The sequence below is a fragment of the Mus caroli genome, unplaced genomic scaffold (genome assembly GCF_978045245.1).
Source record: "Mus caroli unplaced genomic scaffold, Mus_caroli_1 scaffold_7, whole genome shotgun sequence".
NCBI classification, from domain to species: domain Eukaryota; kingdom Metazoa; phylum Chordata; class Mammalia; order Rodentia; family Muridae; genus Mus; species Mus caroli.
This window is the reverse complement of record NW_028227262.1, coordinates 112661750-112681376: the sequence shown is the minus strand read 5'-3', so window position 1 is coordinate 112681376 and position 19627 is coordinate 112661750. Positions and strand designations below refer to the sequence as shown.

Genomic DNA, 19627 nt, shown 5'->3' with positions numbered 1-19627 from the left:
GAGGCTGCTCTTGGACACCTGTACAAGTGAATACAAGAAAAGTGTCATATGCCACACATGCGATGAGGACAAAATAAAACACTATGTGTACTTATTTTGCACATAAAGGAAGACAAATGATTCCTAATCAACAGGTTTACATAAAGAAGACAAATTCTTTCTTGACAGAGCATAAAAGCTGTTCAAAACTGAACACTTGAAGAGGTTTACTTCTAAGAAGGTCATGAGGGCATATTCTCTATTTGAGCGATAGTAAACTCATGGAGCTTAATTCTGTCTCTTCCACCGATGATCTACAAGTGACATAGGCACCTTGGCCACTGTACAAATTCAGAGGTAGCTTTCTATCCATTGGTTCTTAGGTTTCTGCCAAACCAGTGGGTGATGATTTGACTAACATATCTAGAAGAAATGTGAAGAATCACGTACAACTGTCGACATCCTGTCTCTTTTAACATATAAACTCACAATTATGTCTTCAACCTAGAAAAAGGAAAAGGTAGCAAGGACAGAAAGCATCAGCAAACGCGCCAAGAGTTTTGCCAGCTGCCAAAAGGTAAATAAAGCAAGAACTGTCACCTCAGAGTGAATGGAGTAAATGGAAGTTTGAGGAAACAACCAGGCCAATGTTCCAGGAAGTCCAGACTCCAAGAACAGAGGAAGCGGACTTCTCACGCCAGCCTCAAACTTAGAAGCGGATGGCAAAAGCTGAAGTGCCTGGGGAGTGCTGTCTGGTGCTCTTCCTGCGCATATGCTGGCGCCGAGGGAGGTGACAGGAGCTGTGGCACCTGCGTCATCAGTTATTCTGGGAATTTGTGCAGATTCTCACCTTGACTTCATGAACACATGGCAAAGCATGCCCCTTCTTTGCAGGCACCGCCAGGAAGCCAGCCATTCAGTACAATCGGTAACCATGCATCGCAGAAAGCAAACAGGAGGTGCACCTTTGAGGGCCCTCACTGTGACAGAGAACAACCTGAGACCCTGAAGTGACCTTAGGCATAGAGGCATGACATCTAGAAGATACTCAAAAAAATGACCCAAATCCTCTTCCCTCTCCAGCTACTTCTTCAAACCTGAGCAGACAATTAAGTCGCCAATTTGAATACACTAGAAAATGAACATCTATCCGATATTACCTAATCTTGACTGCCTTACCTTGGATCAGTTTATTAAAACACCTAAATAAAAAGGAAAGAGTATAGAAAGGAAGGGATACTGGGTGTTTAGAAGTAGACACAGTGGGTTGGATTCAGTCTGAACAGTAGATGCTGCCTTGGAAGGCAAAACTGGGTTGATTCATCAGAGGACACGGGACTCCAAATTGTAAAGGTGGGGAGAGGGACCACTCACTGACAGGCAGGAAAGAATGCCTCTATAAACCAAACTAAATATTAAAACTAGTTCATCTGAACACAATACACTCCCAAATGATTATCAAAGTAGAATCATCTATTTTACATATAGCAAAATTCACCAAATAGAAGGTCAAATAACGTTAAGATAAATAAAGTGAGATTGCACATGTTCCCATGAGAGCCATCAAGGAAGGGCATGTGGTTCCTTCTTGATTTTTTTTTCTCTCCTTTCTAGCACAGTGAGGTCCCCAGAGCATGCACATGCTCTGTCATCTGCTTTCCAGTGTCTCCATGTCACCCAGGAAGGCAAGCACAGACTCACTCATTGAGCAAAGGCATCGAGGTTCTCCGCTTGCTCTTCTGTACCATGTTGGCCTGATTCCGCAAGGAGATCCGAATCATAGCAGGTGCCAGCCGACATGGCTCCCCATCCACTTGCATGGGAATGGACTTGTAAGTCAGAAGCATGACTTCCCGACACTGGTGCAGCCTTTCTCCGTGGCCCCCAACTTGCAGGGCAGCCTGTCCAAGGAAGGAGAAGAGGAACCAAGAGTCAATGACTAAAACTTCAGGAAGCCACATCCAGATCTACTGCAGATACCCAACAGCCTTTGATAGCATCGGTAACACTCATTAGCCAACAAGAGCTTGAAGACATCATAGCTACAAATAAATTCAATGTGGAAAGCTACTGAGGAAGTGTGTCATGTATCTGCAGTGATAGCCACTGTCCATTTTACACAGTATGAATATAAATACAGCTGTGCCAGGAAAAAGAGGAATACATGTTTATGTATCTTTCATATTGAAGTTGCATGCAATGCAGGGCACGTGGAAGTCAGAGGACAGCTTGCAGGAATGGATTTTCTCCTTCCAGCATGTAAGTCCCACTGGTAGAACTGTCAGGTTTGGCAGCATGTGCCTTTATCTGTTGAGCCATCTTGACAGACCTCATGCAAGATTAATTAATACAAAGGGTTTTGTGTGTGTGTGTGTGTGTGTGTGTTATCTATTCTCTTCAAGTAACTGATATCAGCATAATAACAATGAAATAAAAAACGCTAAGCACATACTTCGCCAATTTCAAAATTGCACATACTAATGCTTGTGCACAGCCTAGAACTTGGACAAAACTTTTCTTTCTACTTAAACCTCTTCAAACTATTTCAAATTTGTTTCAGTAAGTAAAAGTGATTAAAAATAAAGAAAGAAAATTAGGTTTTTCAATTTAAGACATTCTGGAAACCTGAAAATCTCACATCTAATGCTATTATACTTATGAAATCAATTCTGTAACTAATTTAGAAAAACAAAGCCCCAAATATAATTAGAATAGGGTGAACAAAGAAAAAAAGGAAAACGGTTATTTTACTATTCTTACTAGACAAATAATTAAAATACTTTTAAAAAACATGTCATTAAATTACTGGTGTCTGCATACCAGTGGAGATAACCAATGAAAATATACAGAGAAAATTCATCTTTCTGGAGACAAGACCTTGTGGACATCATAATATAATTTATTGAGTAAATAATGGATTATTTAGTCAAGAGCATTAGGAATAGTTGTCAGTACATGTGGAAAAATATAATCAATATAATACGCCATATCATACACAAAGAAGAATGAATATATATACATATATATTTCTCAAGCTAGAGAGGAAGCAAAATAATTATCATATCTCTACTGTTTGGAATATTGGTGGTGGTGATGATGATGTTTTTATTGTTAGTTTTCAGCTAATCTGACCTAGAATCCTCCTCGATCTTCCAACTTCAGCCTCTTCAGTACAGACCTGCACTACCACAGTGAGCACTAGAGTTTGGTTCTTGAGTGTCCTCTGAAGGCAGATGTGTTAAATGTTTGCTCTCCAGCCCATGGCTTTATTGGGAAATGGGATAACCTTTAAGAAGTAGAGCTTTGTCGGAATAAGCTGGGTCACTGGCATCACGCCTTTGAGGGTATCAGGACCCTAGTTCTCCTCCGTTATTATTGCTTTGTCTATGATGTGCCCCTCCTACAATGTGCTGCCATGGCGTAGGCCCCAATACAACACCCAAATTACCACAGACTCAAATTGTGAGCAAAAATAACCCTTTGACTAAAAGCCAATTATCCCAGGTAGTTTGCCACAGTAATGGCTAACTTCGCATTTCTCTCTTTTTCAAGCAGCCTACCCAGTTGTGGCTAAGCCTCCCCTAGAAGCCATCTCTATCTCTTTGACTCATGGGAACAGACTCAGCAACAGGCCCACTTCTCATGGAGTAAATAACTCCCTTGTGTAGCAGTGGGGGATGGGGAACTGGGCATAGCCATCAAAAAGACCCAGATGCCAGGAAAGTAAGAGGCTCCCAACAGGGATGACATTAGCTGAAATACCCAACAAAGGGGAGAGAGAATCTGTAAAGCCCATATGCAGAGGTTAGGCAAGGCCACCAGTTGAGGGATGGGGCCACCCATTCATCTCTCAATTTTTAACCCAGAATTGCTCCTGTCTAAAGGAAATACTGGACAAAATGAGGAGCAGAGACTGAAGGAAGGGCCATCCAGAGACTGCCCCACATGGGGATCCATCCCATATACAGTCACCAAACCCAGACACTATTGTGGATGCCAGCAAGTGCTTGCTGACAGGAGCCTGATATAGCTGTCTCCTGTGAGGCTCTGCCAGAGCCTGACAAATACAGATGCGGATGCTCGCAGCCAACCATTGAATCAATCACAGGTACCCCAATGGAGGAGTTAGGGAAAGGACTTAAGGAGCTGGAGGGATTTGCAACCCCATAGGAAGAACAACAATATCAAACAACCAGATGCCCCCCACCCAGGGCTCCCAGAGACTAAACCACCAACCAAAGAGTACACCTGGAGGGACCCATGACTCCAGTTGCATAGTAGCAGAGGGTGGCTTTATATGGCATCAATGGGAGGAGAGGCCCTTGGTCTTCTGAAGGCTCAATGCCCCAGTGTAGGGGAATGCCAAGGTGGTGAGGTGTGAGTGGGTAGGTAGGTGGGGGAGCATCTTCAGAGAAGCAGGGGAAAAGAGGGTAGGATAAAGAGGTTTTTGAAAGGGAAACTGGGAAAGGGAATAACATTTGAAATGTAAATAAATAAAATATAAAAAAAAACCCAAAACAAAACAAAAGAATATTGACTCCTGGTTTACAACCCTCACAACAAAGCCGATCAAAAGAATATTCAGATTGCCACATGTCTCTCTCCCAAGTTCTATCAGTTATTTTATATCCTGGGTCCCTTAGGACTAATATCATCATCTCATGCAGCTCCACTCTCCTTTTAGCACCAGAAGTGACAGGGAGTTTGTTTACTTGATGACTGATGAATCTACAGGCTATCTGCTTTTCAGTTCTTCCGACATCCTCTCATTATCCTTGTGTACTTCAATAGCCTCAGTGAAACCAGCTCATATGGGTTCCTCCTTTTCCAACACACGATGCTTGTTGAAAAGGAAGAAATTCTACCTACATGATTCGTGTCACCATGACTGGTTAGCTCACAATGTCCCGCATAAGCTTTTGCAATCATTCTCTTTTCATAGAGTAATATCATTAAGTTTTATTGCTTTTCCCCCAGGTCATCAAGAATTAAACCCTGAACACCAGTGTGCTACAAAGTCTCACTGGCTGCCGCTAGTAAGCCTAAGTAGCAATCATAGCAGTGATACTGCCCCAATGAGTTGTCCACATAATTAACTATTTACAGAGAAACTAATCCTTCTTGCATTTCCTCAAATGTGGCTGATTTGGGTTTACTTCTGTAATCTTTTTCCAGACTAGTATTTTATGATTCTAGATTGTGACTAAAATTCAACAATATCTTGTTCTTAAATAAAACCGCATCCCACCTAGAATCATCACTCTTTATTTCTCTGCATCTGCCACTGAATCAATCACTGTCAAAATAAAGTGGGGCAGCTTAAGAAAAGAAGGGGGTTTGTCTGAAAACCCTTTTTCTAGTTACTCATAAGAGATCTAAAATTCACTAAAAATTTTCCCTATGGTGTGTTTACAAATTCCCTCTTAATGACAAGATAAAGACTGGAAAATCTAAGTACCTTTCTCACTGAGAGGACTTGCATGTGTATGCCATTTTTATCTCTGTCCAATGGACACAGAATCTAACCAGTACCAACATACCGTCATGACAGAAAAAAAATAGAAAACAAAAAGGAATAAAAATGCCTTAGAGATTTCATAGTCTTTAGAAAGACACTAACCTGTGGTTCTATGGCACAATTTAGGGAAAAATCTAGATGCTTTAAAGCTACTTAAAGTAATAATCATAACTTTAAAATCTAATATTCTGAAAGTTAAAATAGTGACAGAATCAACAATATATCCTGATGGGATAAGTGGGATAAGACAGATTTGTATAAATCTGGGAAGAAACACATTCCTACTGATATTTTTAACTCTCAACTTGTTAGTATTCGTCATTTATACTAAACACATTTTTAAATTGTAAAGGAAGAACTGAAGAAGCTAATGTTAAATTACTATGTACTACCTAACAATAAAACAATTTAGATTACTTTCAGCGATCATCTGATGAGTAGATAATCAATGGATCCTAACATATATAAAGAAGAAACCATGATCCATAAGGAAAGAAAAAATAAAATTATCTCACAGTAAAGCTTAGTAGCAAACTGGATCCTGCAGAAAGAAATAGGTCGCTGAAGATGGAAACAGATCGATAGATATTGCTGATCTCAGCAACACAGACAGGAACGTTTCATGTTATTCCACCATCTGTGAGACAGTAATTAGCAAATTCTTTTACTGAACGCATAGGGAAAGGATAAGAGAACAGAGAGTACATGGATAAAAGTCAACTTTCAGCTTCATAAAAATCAATGCCTGTGTTCTAACTCATCAAAACCATGAAACCCATACAGAGTAGAAGTGCATTTCCAATGTAAGTAAATGAAGGTTAAAAAGAAAGAGCAATTGCTCTGGGATCTGGGAGTGTATACAATATAATCACAAAGTCCCCTGTACGGGGGAAAAAGCAAAGTGAGAGGACAGAGGGAGAGAGGTGACATAAGAACACAGAGCAAAGAATGCAAAGAGTGCACAATGCCCCGCCCCCCGCAGAACCTTAAACTGCTTTATAAATGCATACAAAACACCATCTTGTTGTCTAAAGCCACTGTATGTGGTACAGCCAATATGTTTACAGAGTCAATGAGAGAGGGAGTCCCTGCCTTCATACCCACAGGTGACCCCAACATGCTCCAACGGATTGTTCCAATCTAATGGTCACACAGATGGCCTGGTTACGCTAACTGGGTCACAAAACAAACCAAAGGTCACAATTATGTAAAGGGACCAGGTAGAATTGGTAAGTGAGTTTGATAGGGACAGAGATGGAAGGGAGATAAGGAAGGTGCAGGTGTGGGGGAGACTAACCCAAAGAGTAAATCATCTACATATGTGGAAATGGCTAAGGACAAGATTACTCTAAAGGCAGACTAAACAGGACAGTGTGCACTGGCATAAAAGTAAGTAGATGGAAGAAAATGGGATTCCAGAAAAGATCCAGGACAATCCTACAGAAGGGGAAAGGTCACTACTCAGCAATAACACTGGTAAGAACAACAAATGTTTTTAACGGAGTAAGAGTCACCTTGTACAATACACAAAAGTTTTCTTGAGGTAAGAGACTTTCTTAGACAGGAAACATTAAACTCTAAATCATCACGGAGACAAGAGAATGTCTTCCCAGTCGAACTTGGAGTTAGTTAAGAGTTTTAAGGGGGGAAGGGGAATGTGGAGGCGCACACCTGTCTGCATGCTTGCATGTCTGTAGCCCTAACAGAACTTAAGCCTACTTCATGAAACAAGAGATCATAAAAGTGTTTAAGATGAGTCCTAGAGGACGTTGGAGATGGAAGAGGTAATGTTGATAAGGGTACAGAGTAGTGAAAGTTATGCATTTACAGTGTATTTGTGTATAAAATCCTCAAAGATAAAATTATAAATAAATACAATAATATTGAGAAGGCATGTTGGTAAAAAGAGACATGAAGAACACACACACACACACACAGTAGACAGGTTACATCTGCAATAGATGCATGTGCCAAAAGACATGTATTTAGAGTATCTCTCTATTCTTCTCTCATATGTTACACTTGACTGCAGTTTTCCCTCCCTCCACTCCTGCCTGCCCACTCTCCCATCTCCCCTCTTTCCCAGACCCACTCCTCATCTATTTCTCTTAAAACTCAAAATAAAAAGTGAGCCAGTCAACAGCATACGCAAAAAATATGAGTTTTTCAAAGGACAAAGTGTGATAATAACAATATGCTATTCTTACTGTCATTTGTGCTGTTCAGTGAGCTGTTAACCATATTTTGCCAAGTTCAACCTCACAAGACACACCTAATTCCTTTACACATTTATTGTATTCCCATTACCGCTCCCATTAGCTGTACAATTTTAAAGCTTATTCAGCTCTTACTACTCTGCCTATTACTATTGTGTCTGTAAATATTAAAGAAAGGAGTTTTATAATTCTTATTATAAGGCATTCTAAAAACATTTCTAGACAATACTGAAAACATTTCTGAGATTGGATCCATACTCTCTTCCCTGTGGATCTGTCAGAACAACTTGTACTCACCGTGTTTACACACAACATTAATCAGAGTTATTTATGACACCAAACATCAGAAACGGGAAAGCTTCATAAAAGAAATGATTATTATTTAAATTGTGATGTGCTTATCTAATGAAGCTTAAGCTGTCATTTGTAGGACGCTTCTGTGATACTGATTGAATGCAAAGAAAGTCCATCTTGGTATGGAGAACAATACCTGCTGCCATGCTGATGTAATTGTGTGTGAAACTCTGTGTGGATTTCCTGTTGCTTTGTTATGACAAACCCCGGGAAAGAAGGTATCAATTAAATAACATTAAAAAAAAAAGTCTCAGGGCTGGTGAGATGGCTCAGCAGGTAAGAGCACTGACTGCTCTTCCAAAGGTCCTGAGTTCAAATCCCAGCAATCACATGGTGGCTTACAACTACCCGTAATGAGATCTGATGCCCTCTTCTGATGCCTCTGAAGACAGCTACAGTGTACTTATTTATAATAATAAATAAATCTTTGAGTGAGTGGGGCCAACCGGAGTGAGCAAAGGTCCTAAAATTCAATTTCAACAACCACATGAAGGCTCACAACTATCTGCACAGCCACAGTGTACTCATATACATAAAATAAATAAATAAATCTTAAAAAAAAAAATCTCACCGGGCAGTGGTGGTGCATGCCTTTAACCCCAGCACTTGGGAGGCAGAGGCAGGCAGATTTCTGAGTTCGAGGCCCTGGTCTACAGAGTGAGTTCCAGGACAGCCAGGGCTACCCAGAGAAACCCTGTCTTGAAAAACAAACAAACAAAACTCTCTTAGTAAAATATTATAAAATCACCTTTTAGATTTTATGTGTGTTTTCAAACACAAAAACAAAGTCACTGGGAGGAAAGGCATCAGAAATCAGAATATGAGTAGCTCTCCGTAGGCATTCTGGTTAGATATGAGACGTTCACTTAAGTTCTTACATTTAATGTGAGTGATAAAATTAGCATTTCATTTTCTAAAAAGCAAAAGAGATCACATTATGCAGAAATATAAAACCTCGGCCCTGGGAATCTCTGTGTACCCCGCCCCAGACTGACCAACCCTGTCCTTTGCCTTCCTCATCCAGAAATGTAAAAGAACTTACACATTTTAATTTCAATTAACAGAGAGATCAGTGTGCTTTCTTCAAAGTTGAGGAGCCTGAATTGCAAATGAGGGTCCCACTTCCTCCATGTGAATCACAGCTTTGAACTGTCTTGGAAAGTTTTAAATTACTTAGAAACAGACTCAACATGAAAGGCCCTTCCCTGGCCATAATAACAAAAAATTGTGGCAGAAACAAATACAAGTTACAATGCCTGATTATGGGCTCTGTGAAACCCAAGAAGGCAATCAGGATACCGGCTACCCAGTGAGTGAGCATCTTAATTAGCAGGAAAGCATCCAACCAAAGGAGTCAATTGAAGACTTCTCTTTGAAGTTTGCAATTACAAGATAAACATTCTAAAAGACATAGCCCCCTCTCCATTCCAGTAATTCAATTTCAAAATCTCCTCTCAAGAATAAGTCTGAGCTTCCTCTTCTTTGGGTGTTCTTAAATTATAAGCAATGAACGAAAATATTTATGAGTTTATTGCATAACCTTAAAAACAGGTAGCCTTTAATGATTTCAGACATGTCAATTTCTTAGAAAAAAAAGAAAAAGATAATTTGCTGAAAAAAAAAAAAACTTGACCTAGTAGTTAAGGTTTTAAATTATAGGGAAGTTATTTTAAGTATACATTTAAAAAGAGTAATTTTAAGTACTTATACCATCCTGTTTAGACAGTCATCTTAAGCTCATGCTTATAATTTTATATAATTTACCTTCTTGGAAATACAATCAATAGAATAGCCTCAATGAATTGAAAACTGAAGGACTAAACATAAAAATTCTTTCATGCCAAATTAAAAAAAGCAATACTGTACCATTGGACAGAGTGAGATGAATATGAATATTTAAAAGTACTTTGCAGGGTTATTTAGAGAGCACACAGTGTTCACAAATACACAGCTTTTAACCGTATACTTCAACAGCGAAGTAGAGTTAACTCGGTTTTTCTAAGGCAGGATTTTCTGCCCCGGAAGCAAATGCAGTCACTAGGATTGGAGATTCTATCACACGTCTGACACTATCCCACGTGACTCTGTAGTGTTCATGTTGTGCAAAGAGGAAATTACAGTTGTCAAGACTTTCACGTTCTGTTTGCTCCTCACCCAATCGCATCCATTAATTTTCTCCCCTCCTCACCCCAGCTAGCCACAGGCTGGCAAAGAGGGGACAACAGACCCTCCAATGCCATCTCTCTAACCTACGGAGATCCCCTGACTTCCAGTCACGCATTTTCAGTTGTCTACTTTTAAGCACATGCTGACTTCTCATGCAGATTTCAGAGCTCAGCTCTTGCACAATGCTCTTACATTTTCGACCTTCTTCGATGGATTCATCCTTTGACCAATTGTCTGCAGTAACCTGCTATGATTCTTTTATTCTCTTCTAAGGTTCACAATGGGTCATGATATCCAAACATGTCTGCAACTAACCTGGCCCTTTCATATTCCTTCATCATCTAATGTGACCATCCACCTGGATACCAATGCCAATTTGATGATTTCTCTAACAAGACCCAGGGTTAGAGATTCAGGTCACATGAAATTGGAGTCCAGGCACAAGTCTCATCATGCCCAACCCTCTTGCAACATCATCCCCATGGACAGCTTGAAGAGGCTGCTTCTGCCTCACCTCTCTCCAAGACTGTGGTTTTACTTGTAGAGTCACTTAAGCCACTACTTGTAGCTCTTCAAGGACCTGTGCTCTCAGGCTGCTTGCTCTGATAGGCCACTACACTCTAGAGACTCCTGCCTCCTCTGGGAATATTTGGGGACAGCATCACCCAACAGGCACCCTTGGTTTTGGTATTCCTCTCTACAGTCTCCCAGCTCTCTCCTGAAATTTATTGTTTTATTCTTGGTCTTTCCTCCACCTTGGCTCTGTGAGTACCTCAAAGACAGGGCTTTTGTTTGCTCATTCCTCAACCAGTTCTACATAGTAGCCTGCCATTTACGGGCACACCACTGGTGAGTTCACTGTTTATAACTGACACTGATTGGAAACAGACACATCTGAAATATTACTTTGAATTTACAAAACTTGCTACCAATTAGAGGTGACCATTATTGTCCACTTCCTAACTGCTTCATGGCCTTTTACAGTCCAAGCCCAGAAGTTGTGAAATTATACAATGGCACACTCATATCTATCTGTGTGGTGTGTGTGTGTGTGTGTATGTGTGTGTGTGTGTGTGTGTGTGTGTGTGTGAGAGAGAGAGAGAGAGAGAGAGAGAGAGAGAGAGAGAGAGAGAGAGTGCGACTGCACATGGAGGCCAGATCTAGATACTGGGTGTCTTCTTTTCTCACTCCCTACCTTGTTTTTTGAAACAGAGGCTTTCACTAAACCTAGAGTTCACCCATTTGGACCAAACAGCTTATACAAGGCTCCCAATATCTGCTTCCTTTGCACCAGAATTACAGACACATCTTAGCACACCAAACATGTCACATAGGTACTGGGGACCTGAACTGTGGTCCTTTTCCCTCCTGAATCATCTCTCCATGCCCCCACTGTCCTTGACTCATCACAAAATCACAAGCCCAACCAGACCCAAGGAGAAGACCACAGACCCAAATTCATGATGGGTACATGTCTGAAAGTTCAAGGCCATGTACTTTCTATCTAAGGTTGCCAGTGAGCCAATGTGTTAACTTGAAAATATATAATGAAAATAAAAATCAGCCACCCTGCAAAAGTATATGACTAAGTGACCAAATAGAAAGTGAAAGGGAATCTCTCCTTGAAACATCCCGGTTGACAGACATAGGCCAGAACGAGTGGTGCTGACATTCTGCAAGACTCAATTATTGTTGGGTCCACTCAGTGAGCAGCAGCATCCATTAACATTACAGAAGAGGTTGAACCACATACTATCCAATCCTTTCTCGAAGAAAATTATGGCCAAGAAAGTAGATTTGGGGTCCTACTTCCTCTTTCCTCTGTTTCTTGTGTATAGCTAAAAAATTTGGTCAGCCAGCTTCCTGTTTCCTCTGACATGCTGCGCCATCTGTGTCATAACTGACTCCATCACTCAGGAGCCATTACCCCAAATAAACTCTTTCTGTTAAATACCAGTACATCTTTGTTACCTCTAGTCATTTTTCCCTACATATATACTTTCTGAATTTAAGCCTGTTTATTTCCTGTCTAATAGCTTAGAAAGCTTTGGTGATAAAGAACGCCCTAAAAAAAAAAAAAAGTCAACTATTAAGATTCCACCTCACACCAGTCAGAATGGCTAAGATCAAAAATTCAGGTGACAGCAGATGCTGGCGAGGATGTGGAGATAGTGGAACACTCCTCCATTGTTGGTGGGATTGCAAGCTTGTACAACCACTCTGGAAATCAGTCTGGCGGTTCCTCAGAAAATTGGACATAGTACTACCGGAGGATCCAGCAATACCTCTCCTGGGCATATATCCAGAAGATGTCCCAACCGGTAAAAAGGACACATGCTCCACTATGTTCATAGCAGCCCTATTTATAATAGCCAGAAGCTGGAAAGAACCCAGATGTCCCTCAACAGTGGAATGGATACAGAAATTATGGTACATTTACACAATGGAGTACTACTCAGCTATTAAAAAGAATGAATTTATGATATTCCTAGCCAAATGGATGGACCTGGAGGGCATCATCTTGAGTGAAGTAACACAATCACAAAAGATCTCACACAATATGTATTCATTGATAAGTGGATATTAGCCCAAAACTTAGGATACCCAAGATATAAGATACAATTTGATAAACGCATGAAACTCAAGAAGAATGAAGACCAAAGTGTGGACATTGTGCACCTTCTTAGAATTGGGAACAAAACACCCAGGGAAGGAGTTACAGAGACAAAGTTCGTAGCTGTGATGAAAGGATGGACCATTTAGAGACTGCTGTATCCAGGGATCCATCCCATAATCAGCTTCTAAACGCTGACACCATTGCATACACTAGTAAGATCTTGCTGAAAGGACCCAAATATAGCTGTCTCTTGTGAGACGATGCCGGGGCCTAGCAAACACAGGAGTGGATGTTCACAGTCAGCTATTGGATGTATCACAGGGCTCCCAATGGAGAAGCTAGAGAAAGTACCCAAGGAGCTAAAGGGATCTGCAACCCTATTGTTGGAACAACATGATGTACTAACCAGAACCCTGGAGCTCTTGTCTCTAGCTGCATATGTATCGAAAGATGGCCTAGTCAGCCATCAATGGAAAGAGAGGCCCATTGGACTTGCAAACTTTATATGCCCCAATATAGGGGAATGCCAGGGCCAAAAGAATGGGAATGGGTGGGTAGGGAAGTGGGGGGCACTATGGGGGACTTTTGGGATAGTATTGGAAATGTAATTGAGGAAAATATGTAATAAAAATAATAATAAAAAAAAAAAAAAGAGTGAGCCTATGGCACACGTTTTTCCTTCTATCCATTTCCCTCCTTCTCAGAAGCTGAGTTTTCACCTCCCTTGCCCTGTGAACATCCCTTTCAAATGCTGATGCAAAGGGCAAGTCCTACCTTAAGAGATACCATCAATTGAAATGACACGGATTCTTGCCATAATCGCTATAGGTTATTGTGTTAAAGTGTTTTAATTTGGGGTTATTGAGGAAGAAACCATTGTCATTCATAAGGTGGACAAAATGAAATCTACACTAATTGTCAATCTGACAATCTATAATCACCTGGCAGACAGATTTCTGGGAGTTCCTGTGTGACAATTATCCTATGATTACATTAATTGAGGTAGGAAGGGCTTTCAGTGACCAGTGACATCACTCCTGGGGTGGGGTCCTGGACTCTATGAAGTACAGAAGAAAGCTGAGAAGCTCGAGTCTCCTGCTGCCAGCTCCCTGACTGCCTTTCCCCTTGCACTGTGAGCTGAAATACTTCATCCCCTGGATTTCTTCTGTCAGGGTATTTTACCACAGCAACAGAAAACAAAAACTATGATAGATATACTTCTGTTTCTTAAAGCAGAACAGCACCTTCTGACCGTTTGTGGATAGTGGCTAGCACAGCCCAGTTACAATGGAGGTTTTTGATTTGTACAAACTATGAATTTATAGAATAATTTATATAATACAACATTAAATAAGTAGTTTTTATAATTCATTACAATGGAGGCTTTCAATTTGTACAAACTGAGTTTATATAATAATTTATATAATACAACATGAAATAAGTAGTTTTTATAATTCTTTTTTGTTTGTTTGTTTGTTGTTTTTTCGAGACAGGGTTCTCTGTGTAGCCCTGGCTGTCCTGGAACTCACCCTGTAGGCCAGGCTGGCCTCCAACTCAGAAATCCACCTGCCTCTGCCTCCCAAGTGCTGGGTAAAGGCATGTGCCACTACTGCTTGGTAGATTTTATAATTCTAAATTGGTCGATATGTTGAAAACCGTTTGAAATGCACTTATACTATAGGACAAAACAATCAGAAAGACAAGGCCAAAAAAAAAATGCACAAGAAACAAATACAGACACAGAGACACACACATTCACACAGAGAAATTCCACAGAAACACAAGATTGGAAATCATAATATTTGAGAAGAGAAGGTGTAAGAAGAAGAAGAGTAAGGTGGGAAGGAAAATGCCCAGACAAAGCATTATGAAACAGAAACCCTGCAAATGTGTCACTGAGGTCATTCTATGTTGGCCATCTACTGCTGGGCATGGGGCCAGCCCTTAAGTGTGGTCTGTACACCCAGTCAGACTTTGTTGGAGAAACTAATTTTTCCTTTATGAACACTTAAGGTCCATTTGTGGCTTATACACAAGGGTTTTCAATAAATTTGAGATATTGCTCACCAAAGAGGCCATAGTGAATCCAATGACTTCAATGTAGCCGTCATCATGACGTTGGGGTTCAAAGTCATGATGATCTCCAGGGTTTCCCCAAGGCATTGTGCCAGCACAATATCTGCAAACAAGGTCAAAAACAGTTAGAGCTACGTCATTCTATTCCTGATTAGCACTGGGAAATAACTTAGGGTTAATGCATACATGCACTAAGGTCTTGCATGGACTACATGGGAGCGGGGGCGGGGCGGGGAGGGGTGTTGTGCTTCTGTGTCAGTTTATTTGACTTTTGAAAATAACTTCTAGTGGAACTTGATGCTTTTCAAATATAAGAACAGTTGTTGCTCTAGATGGATACCTTCAAGTTTGAAAAAAAAATAAAGTTATTGTCCCCAGAATATCACAACCTTGCAAAAGTAAGCAACAATTTAGCAAGAAAAGCATACTGTGGTACCTATCTGTTCCATCATTCCTCACTCCAGAGTTCATGCTGTCTACAACATATTATGAATCATCTTTAACAATTTCATAATTTTCTTAAAGCGAAATTTGTGCTGGTGTAAGAAAGAACATGAACTAAGATGGCAGCATTTGTCATGACATAAAGTAAGACAAGAAATTCTCACAGGGCAAAAATGAATGAAAATTACTTCAAATAAATAAATAAAAGATGAGAAATGAAATAAGATAGACTGTGGTATATGCCTCCTCCTCTGATACACGAGAAGCTAAGGTAGAACTGTGAAATATCGAGATTCTCTCAAAAGGAAGAAAAGAAGGACTAGAGGGAGGGGAGGAAAATGGGTGGAAGGAAAGTGAGAGGGGTGAGATGAGAAAGGGAAAGGAATAAATAAAATTATAAAATTGGAGAAGCAGACACATAAGGGAAGAGAGTCAAGAGTAAAGAGGAAAATTGTACAAGAGGCACTATTAGCCAGTGTTCTGCAAATCTGTAAGCTGTCTACTAAAACCACACTGACCCATGCCCGTGAAACACGCTTGGACCTTAGTGTACTGAGCACTTCCAAGAGCAACCTGGAGACCCTGAGAGGTTTCCCCAGAGATAAATTTCCATAGATCTATCATTTTCCTTAAATTCACCCAAGGTCAGCTTATTTGTCCAAGTTGGTTGATAGGAAGCAATGAGGGGATATAGACCCATGTCTTCCAACACATTGGCTTGGGAACCTGCAATCCTACAATCCAACTTTTCACCACTGTGAAGTGATATGCTTATTTAAAAAAAAATAGTCCTAGCTAAAACCATCCAGTAGAAAAAAGACAGCATTTTCAACAAATGGTACTGGCACAACTGACGGTTATCATGTAGAAGAATGTGAATTGATCCATTCCTATCTCCTTGTACTAAAGTCAAATCTAAGTGGATCAAGGAACTCCACATAAAACCAGAGACACTGAAACTTATAGAGGAGAAAGTGGGGAAAAGCCTCAAAGATATGGGTACAGGGGAAAAATTCCTGAATAGAACAGCAATGGCTTGTGCTGTAAGATAGAGAATCGAGAAATGGGACCTCATAAAATTGCAAAGCTTCTGTAAGGCAAAAGACACCGTCAATAAGACAAAAAGGCCACCAACAGATTGGGAAAGGATCTTTACCTATCCAAATTAGATAGGGAACTAATATCCAATATATATAAAGAACTTAAGAAGGTGGGCTCCAGAAAATCAAATAACCCCATTAAAAAATGGGGCTCAGAGCTAAACAAAGAATTCTCACCTGAAGAATACTGAATGGCTGAGAAGCACCTGAAAAAATGTTCAGCATCCTTAATCATCAGGGAAATGCAAATCAAAACAACCCTGAGATTCCACCTCACACCAGCCAGAATGGTTAAGATAAAAAATTCAGGTGACAGCAGATGCTGGTGAGGATGTGGAGAAAGAGGAACACTCCTCCATTGTTGGTGGAATTGCAAGCTTGTACAACCACTCTGGAAATCAGTCTGGCAGTTCCTCAGAAAATTGGACATAGTACTACTGGAGGATCCCGCAATACCTCTCCTGGGCATATATCTAGAAGATGTTCCAACCGGTAAGAAGGACACATGCTCAACTATGTTCATAGCAGCCTTATTTGTAATAGCCAGAAGCTGGAAAGAACCCAGATGCTCCTCAACAGAGGAGTGGATACAGAAAATGTGGTACATTTACACAATGGAGTACTACTCAGCTATTAAAAAGATGAATTTATGAAATTCCTAGGCCAATGGATGGACCTGAAGGGCATCATCCTGAGTGAGGTAATCCAATCACAAAAGAACTCACATGATATGTACTCACTGATAAGTGGATATTAGCCCAGAAACTTAGAATACCCAAGATACAAGATACAATTTGCAAAACACATGAAACTCAAGAAGAATGAAGACCAAAGTGGGGTCACTGTACCCCTTCTTAGAATTGGGAACAAAACACCCATGGAAGGAATTACAGAGCCAAAGATTAGAGCTGAGACAAAAGGATGGACCATCTAGAGACTGCCATACCCAGGGATCCATCCCATAATCAGCCCGCAAACGCTGACACCATTGCACACACTAGCAAGATTTTGCTGAAAGAACCCTGATATAGCCGTCTCTTGCGAGGCTATGCCAGGGCCTAGCAAACACAAAAGTGGATGCTCACAGTCAGCTATTGGATGGATCACAGGGCCCCTAATGGAGGAGCTAGAGAAAGTGCCCAAGGAGCTGAAGGGGTCTGCAACCCTATAGGTGGAACAACAATATGAACTAACCAGTACCTCCCAGAGCTCGTGTCTCTAGCTGCATATGTATCAGAAGATGGCCTAGTCAGCCATCAGTGGAAAGAGAGGCCCATTGGTCTTGCAAACTTTATATGCCTCAGTACAGGGGAACGCCAGGGCCAAGAAGTGGAAGTGGAGGGGGGAAGGGGGGGAGGGTTTGGGAGACTTTTGGAGTAGCATTAGAAATGTAAATGAAGAAAATACCTAATAAAAAATAATAACAAAAGAAAAAAATAGTCCTAAGTATTGCCTTCTCCTTGTGTATAATTGTTCCAAAGAGCATTGAAATTCTGTCTATACCACATCTCCCTGTGCACACCATGTCTCCTTGTGTACACCGTGTCTCTCCAATGAATTCTAGCATCTGGCAGAGAATCCCACACTCATCAGGCTGGATGTGTTCCTAACGGCTTCTGAGACATTGAAAGGACTCTACTCACATCTGCTTCCCTTGAGGCTGTGAGGTGTGTGTGGGGCGGTAATGAGAATTAAATGAAAATGTTTGAGAAAAAGGCCTGAGTCTCTCAGGGATAGGAGAATACAGATAATGAATTCTACATCACAGGCAAGATAACTCACCACCGGGAACAAGCCAAGCAGGAAAAGAAAATGAGTGACCTTTACCACTACACTAAAATAAGGGATTGCATAGGTTATACCCGAGAGGATTCACTACTGCAATCAGATGTCAGTCAGAGTTCACATCGCACAAATGCAACAGCATGAACAGGGCTTACCTGGGAATATTTAAAAATACTATACACTGGAACTTCAGGTCCTGGATCTTTGGGGTGAGGTCTGTCCCATCACACTGCAGCAACCAAAGCAGAGAAAGCGAGGCTTCTGAAGTGCTCATGAGTCTGAGAGTCTCATCCAAGATAACTAGGTCGACAACAGCATAGAACATGGAATTCTTCCCCCTTTCCCCTGAGTGAAAGCCAGTTACTAGGACAGAAATTTACGGTGAGCCTGACTGGAGGAGAGCCAGACTTAACTTCAGTTTTGTTCTGATCTTATACAAAATAAAACTTCCGTTTGACCAGAACAAATTTTTCTCTCCTCTAATATTCAGACATACAGTGCTAACGTTTAAAGACTGCACACACTTCAAAGATGAAGGCTTGAGTGAAGCCAGCAGTATTCCCCACCATAATCAATTGATCCAAACACAGCATGAATGTGGCCATTTGTTTTCTTTCCTGTCTGAGACAACGTTTATTTTGAAGCTAGGAAACTTGTTTGGAATACATTATCTGGCCATTCTTTTTAAGGAGTCTGTTCTAAATTTGAATCACTTGTAATGGATCCTTTTTTGTTTGCCATGGGGTGAAGCCGGTGTTTTAGCTATAATAGTGCATAAGCTCCCATATACATAGGAGTGTGTATTAACACTAGATCAAAAAGACAAATACTGTCAAGTGATTGTGTGTTACAAATCTAATCTCTTACAGAACTAGATGGCACTTTTGAGATTAGACTGTTGGGGTTTGGATCCGACCTTGGTCTCAGGGCGTCTTCATCATTCCACCTGAGAACCCTTGTACACAGGTTCCTTGATCACCTAATTTTTTCCCACGAGTACTGTCCTGCAGCCAGTCACACACAAAAATCTCCATCCCCCTTTCTCTATTTGCACTGGGGATATGCACAAGAGGAGTCCAATCAGGGTCAGTGACATAGTGGCATGGTACAAAGCTGGTTTTTCAGCTTGCTTTCTCCCTCTCAAACCCTACATCGGAGAATTCCCTCAGCTTCTTCTGTTTTGGAAGAGAGAGTACAGTATTCCAAAACTCACTACAATTTTGTTAAGATTTCTTTCAGCAGTGTTTCAGTCTAAGCCTAATGATTTTGCAAGCAATCAATGGTTGCTTCAAAGCACCACACTGTTTCCCTACTTGATCTAACTATACCTCAAAGCTCATAAACAGTCTCAAAAGTGATTTCCAAGAAATCA

General features: G+C 40.7%; 1 protein-coding gene across 7 annotated transcripts in view; it reads right to left on the bottom strand.

The window, feature by feature from the left end:
- The window catches only part of Dgki (diacylglycerol kinase iota), a 449800-nt gene that overhangs the window by 151740 nt on the left and 278433 nt on the right, over window positions 1-19627 (bottom strand). For all 7 annotated transcript variants that reach the window (XM_029478766.2, XM_085840737.1, XM_029478767.2 and 4 more), the window contains 3 exons: window positions 18411-18484; window positions 14918-15029; window positions 1681-1880 (listed from right to left, as the gene is read on the bottom strand). In XM_029478766.2, coding sequence (XP_029334626.2) covers window positions 1681-1880; window positions 14918-15029; window positions 18411-18484 — 386 coding nt within the window. The remainder of the gene's footprint in view (window positions 1-1680; window positions 1881-14917; window positions 15030-18410; window positions 18485-19627) is intronic.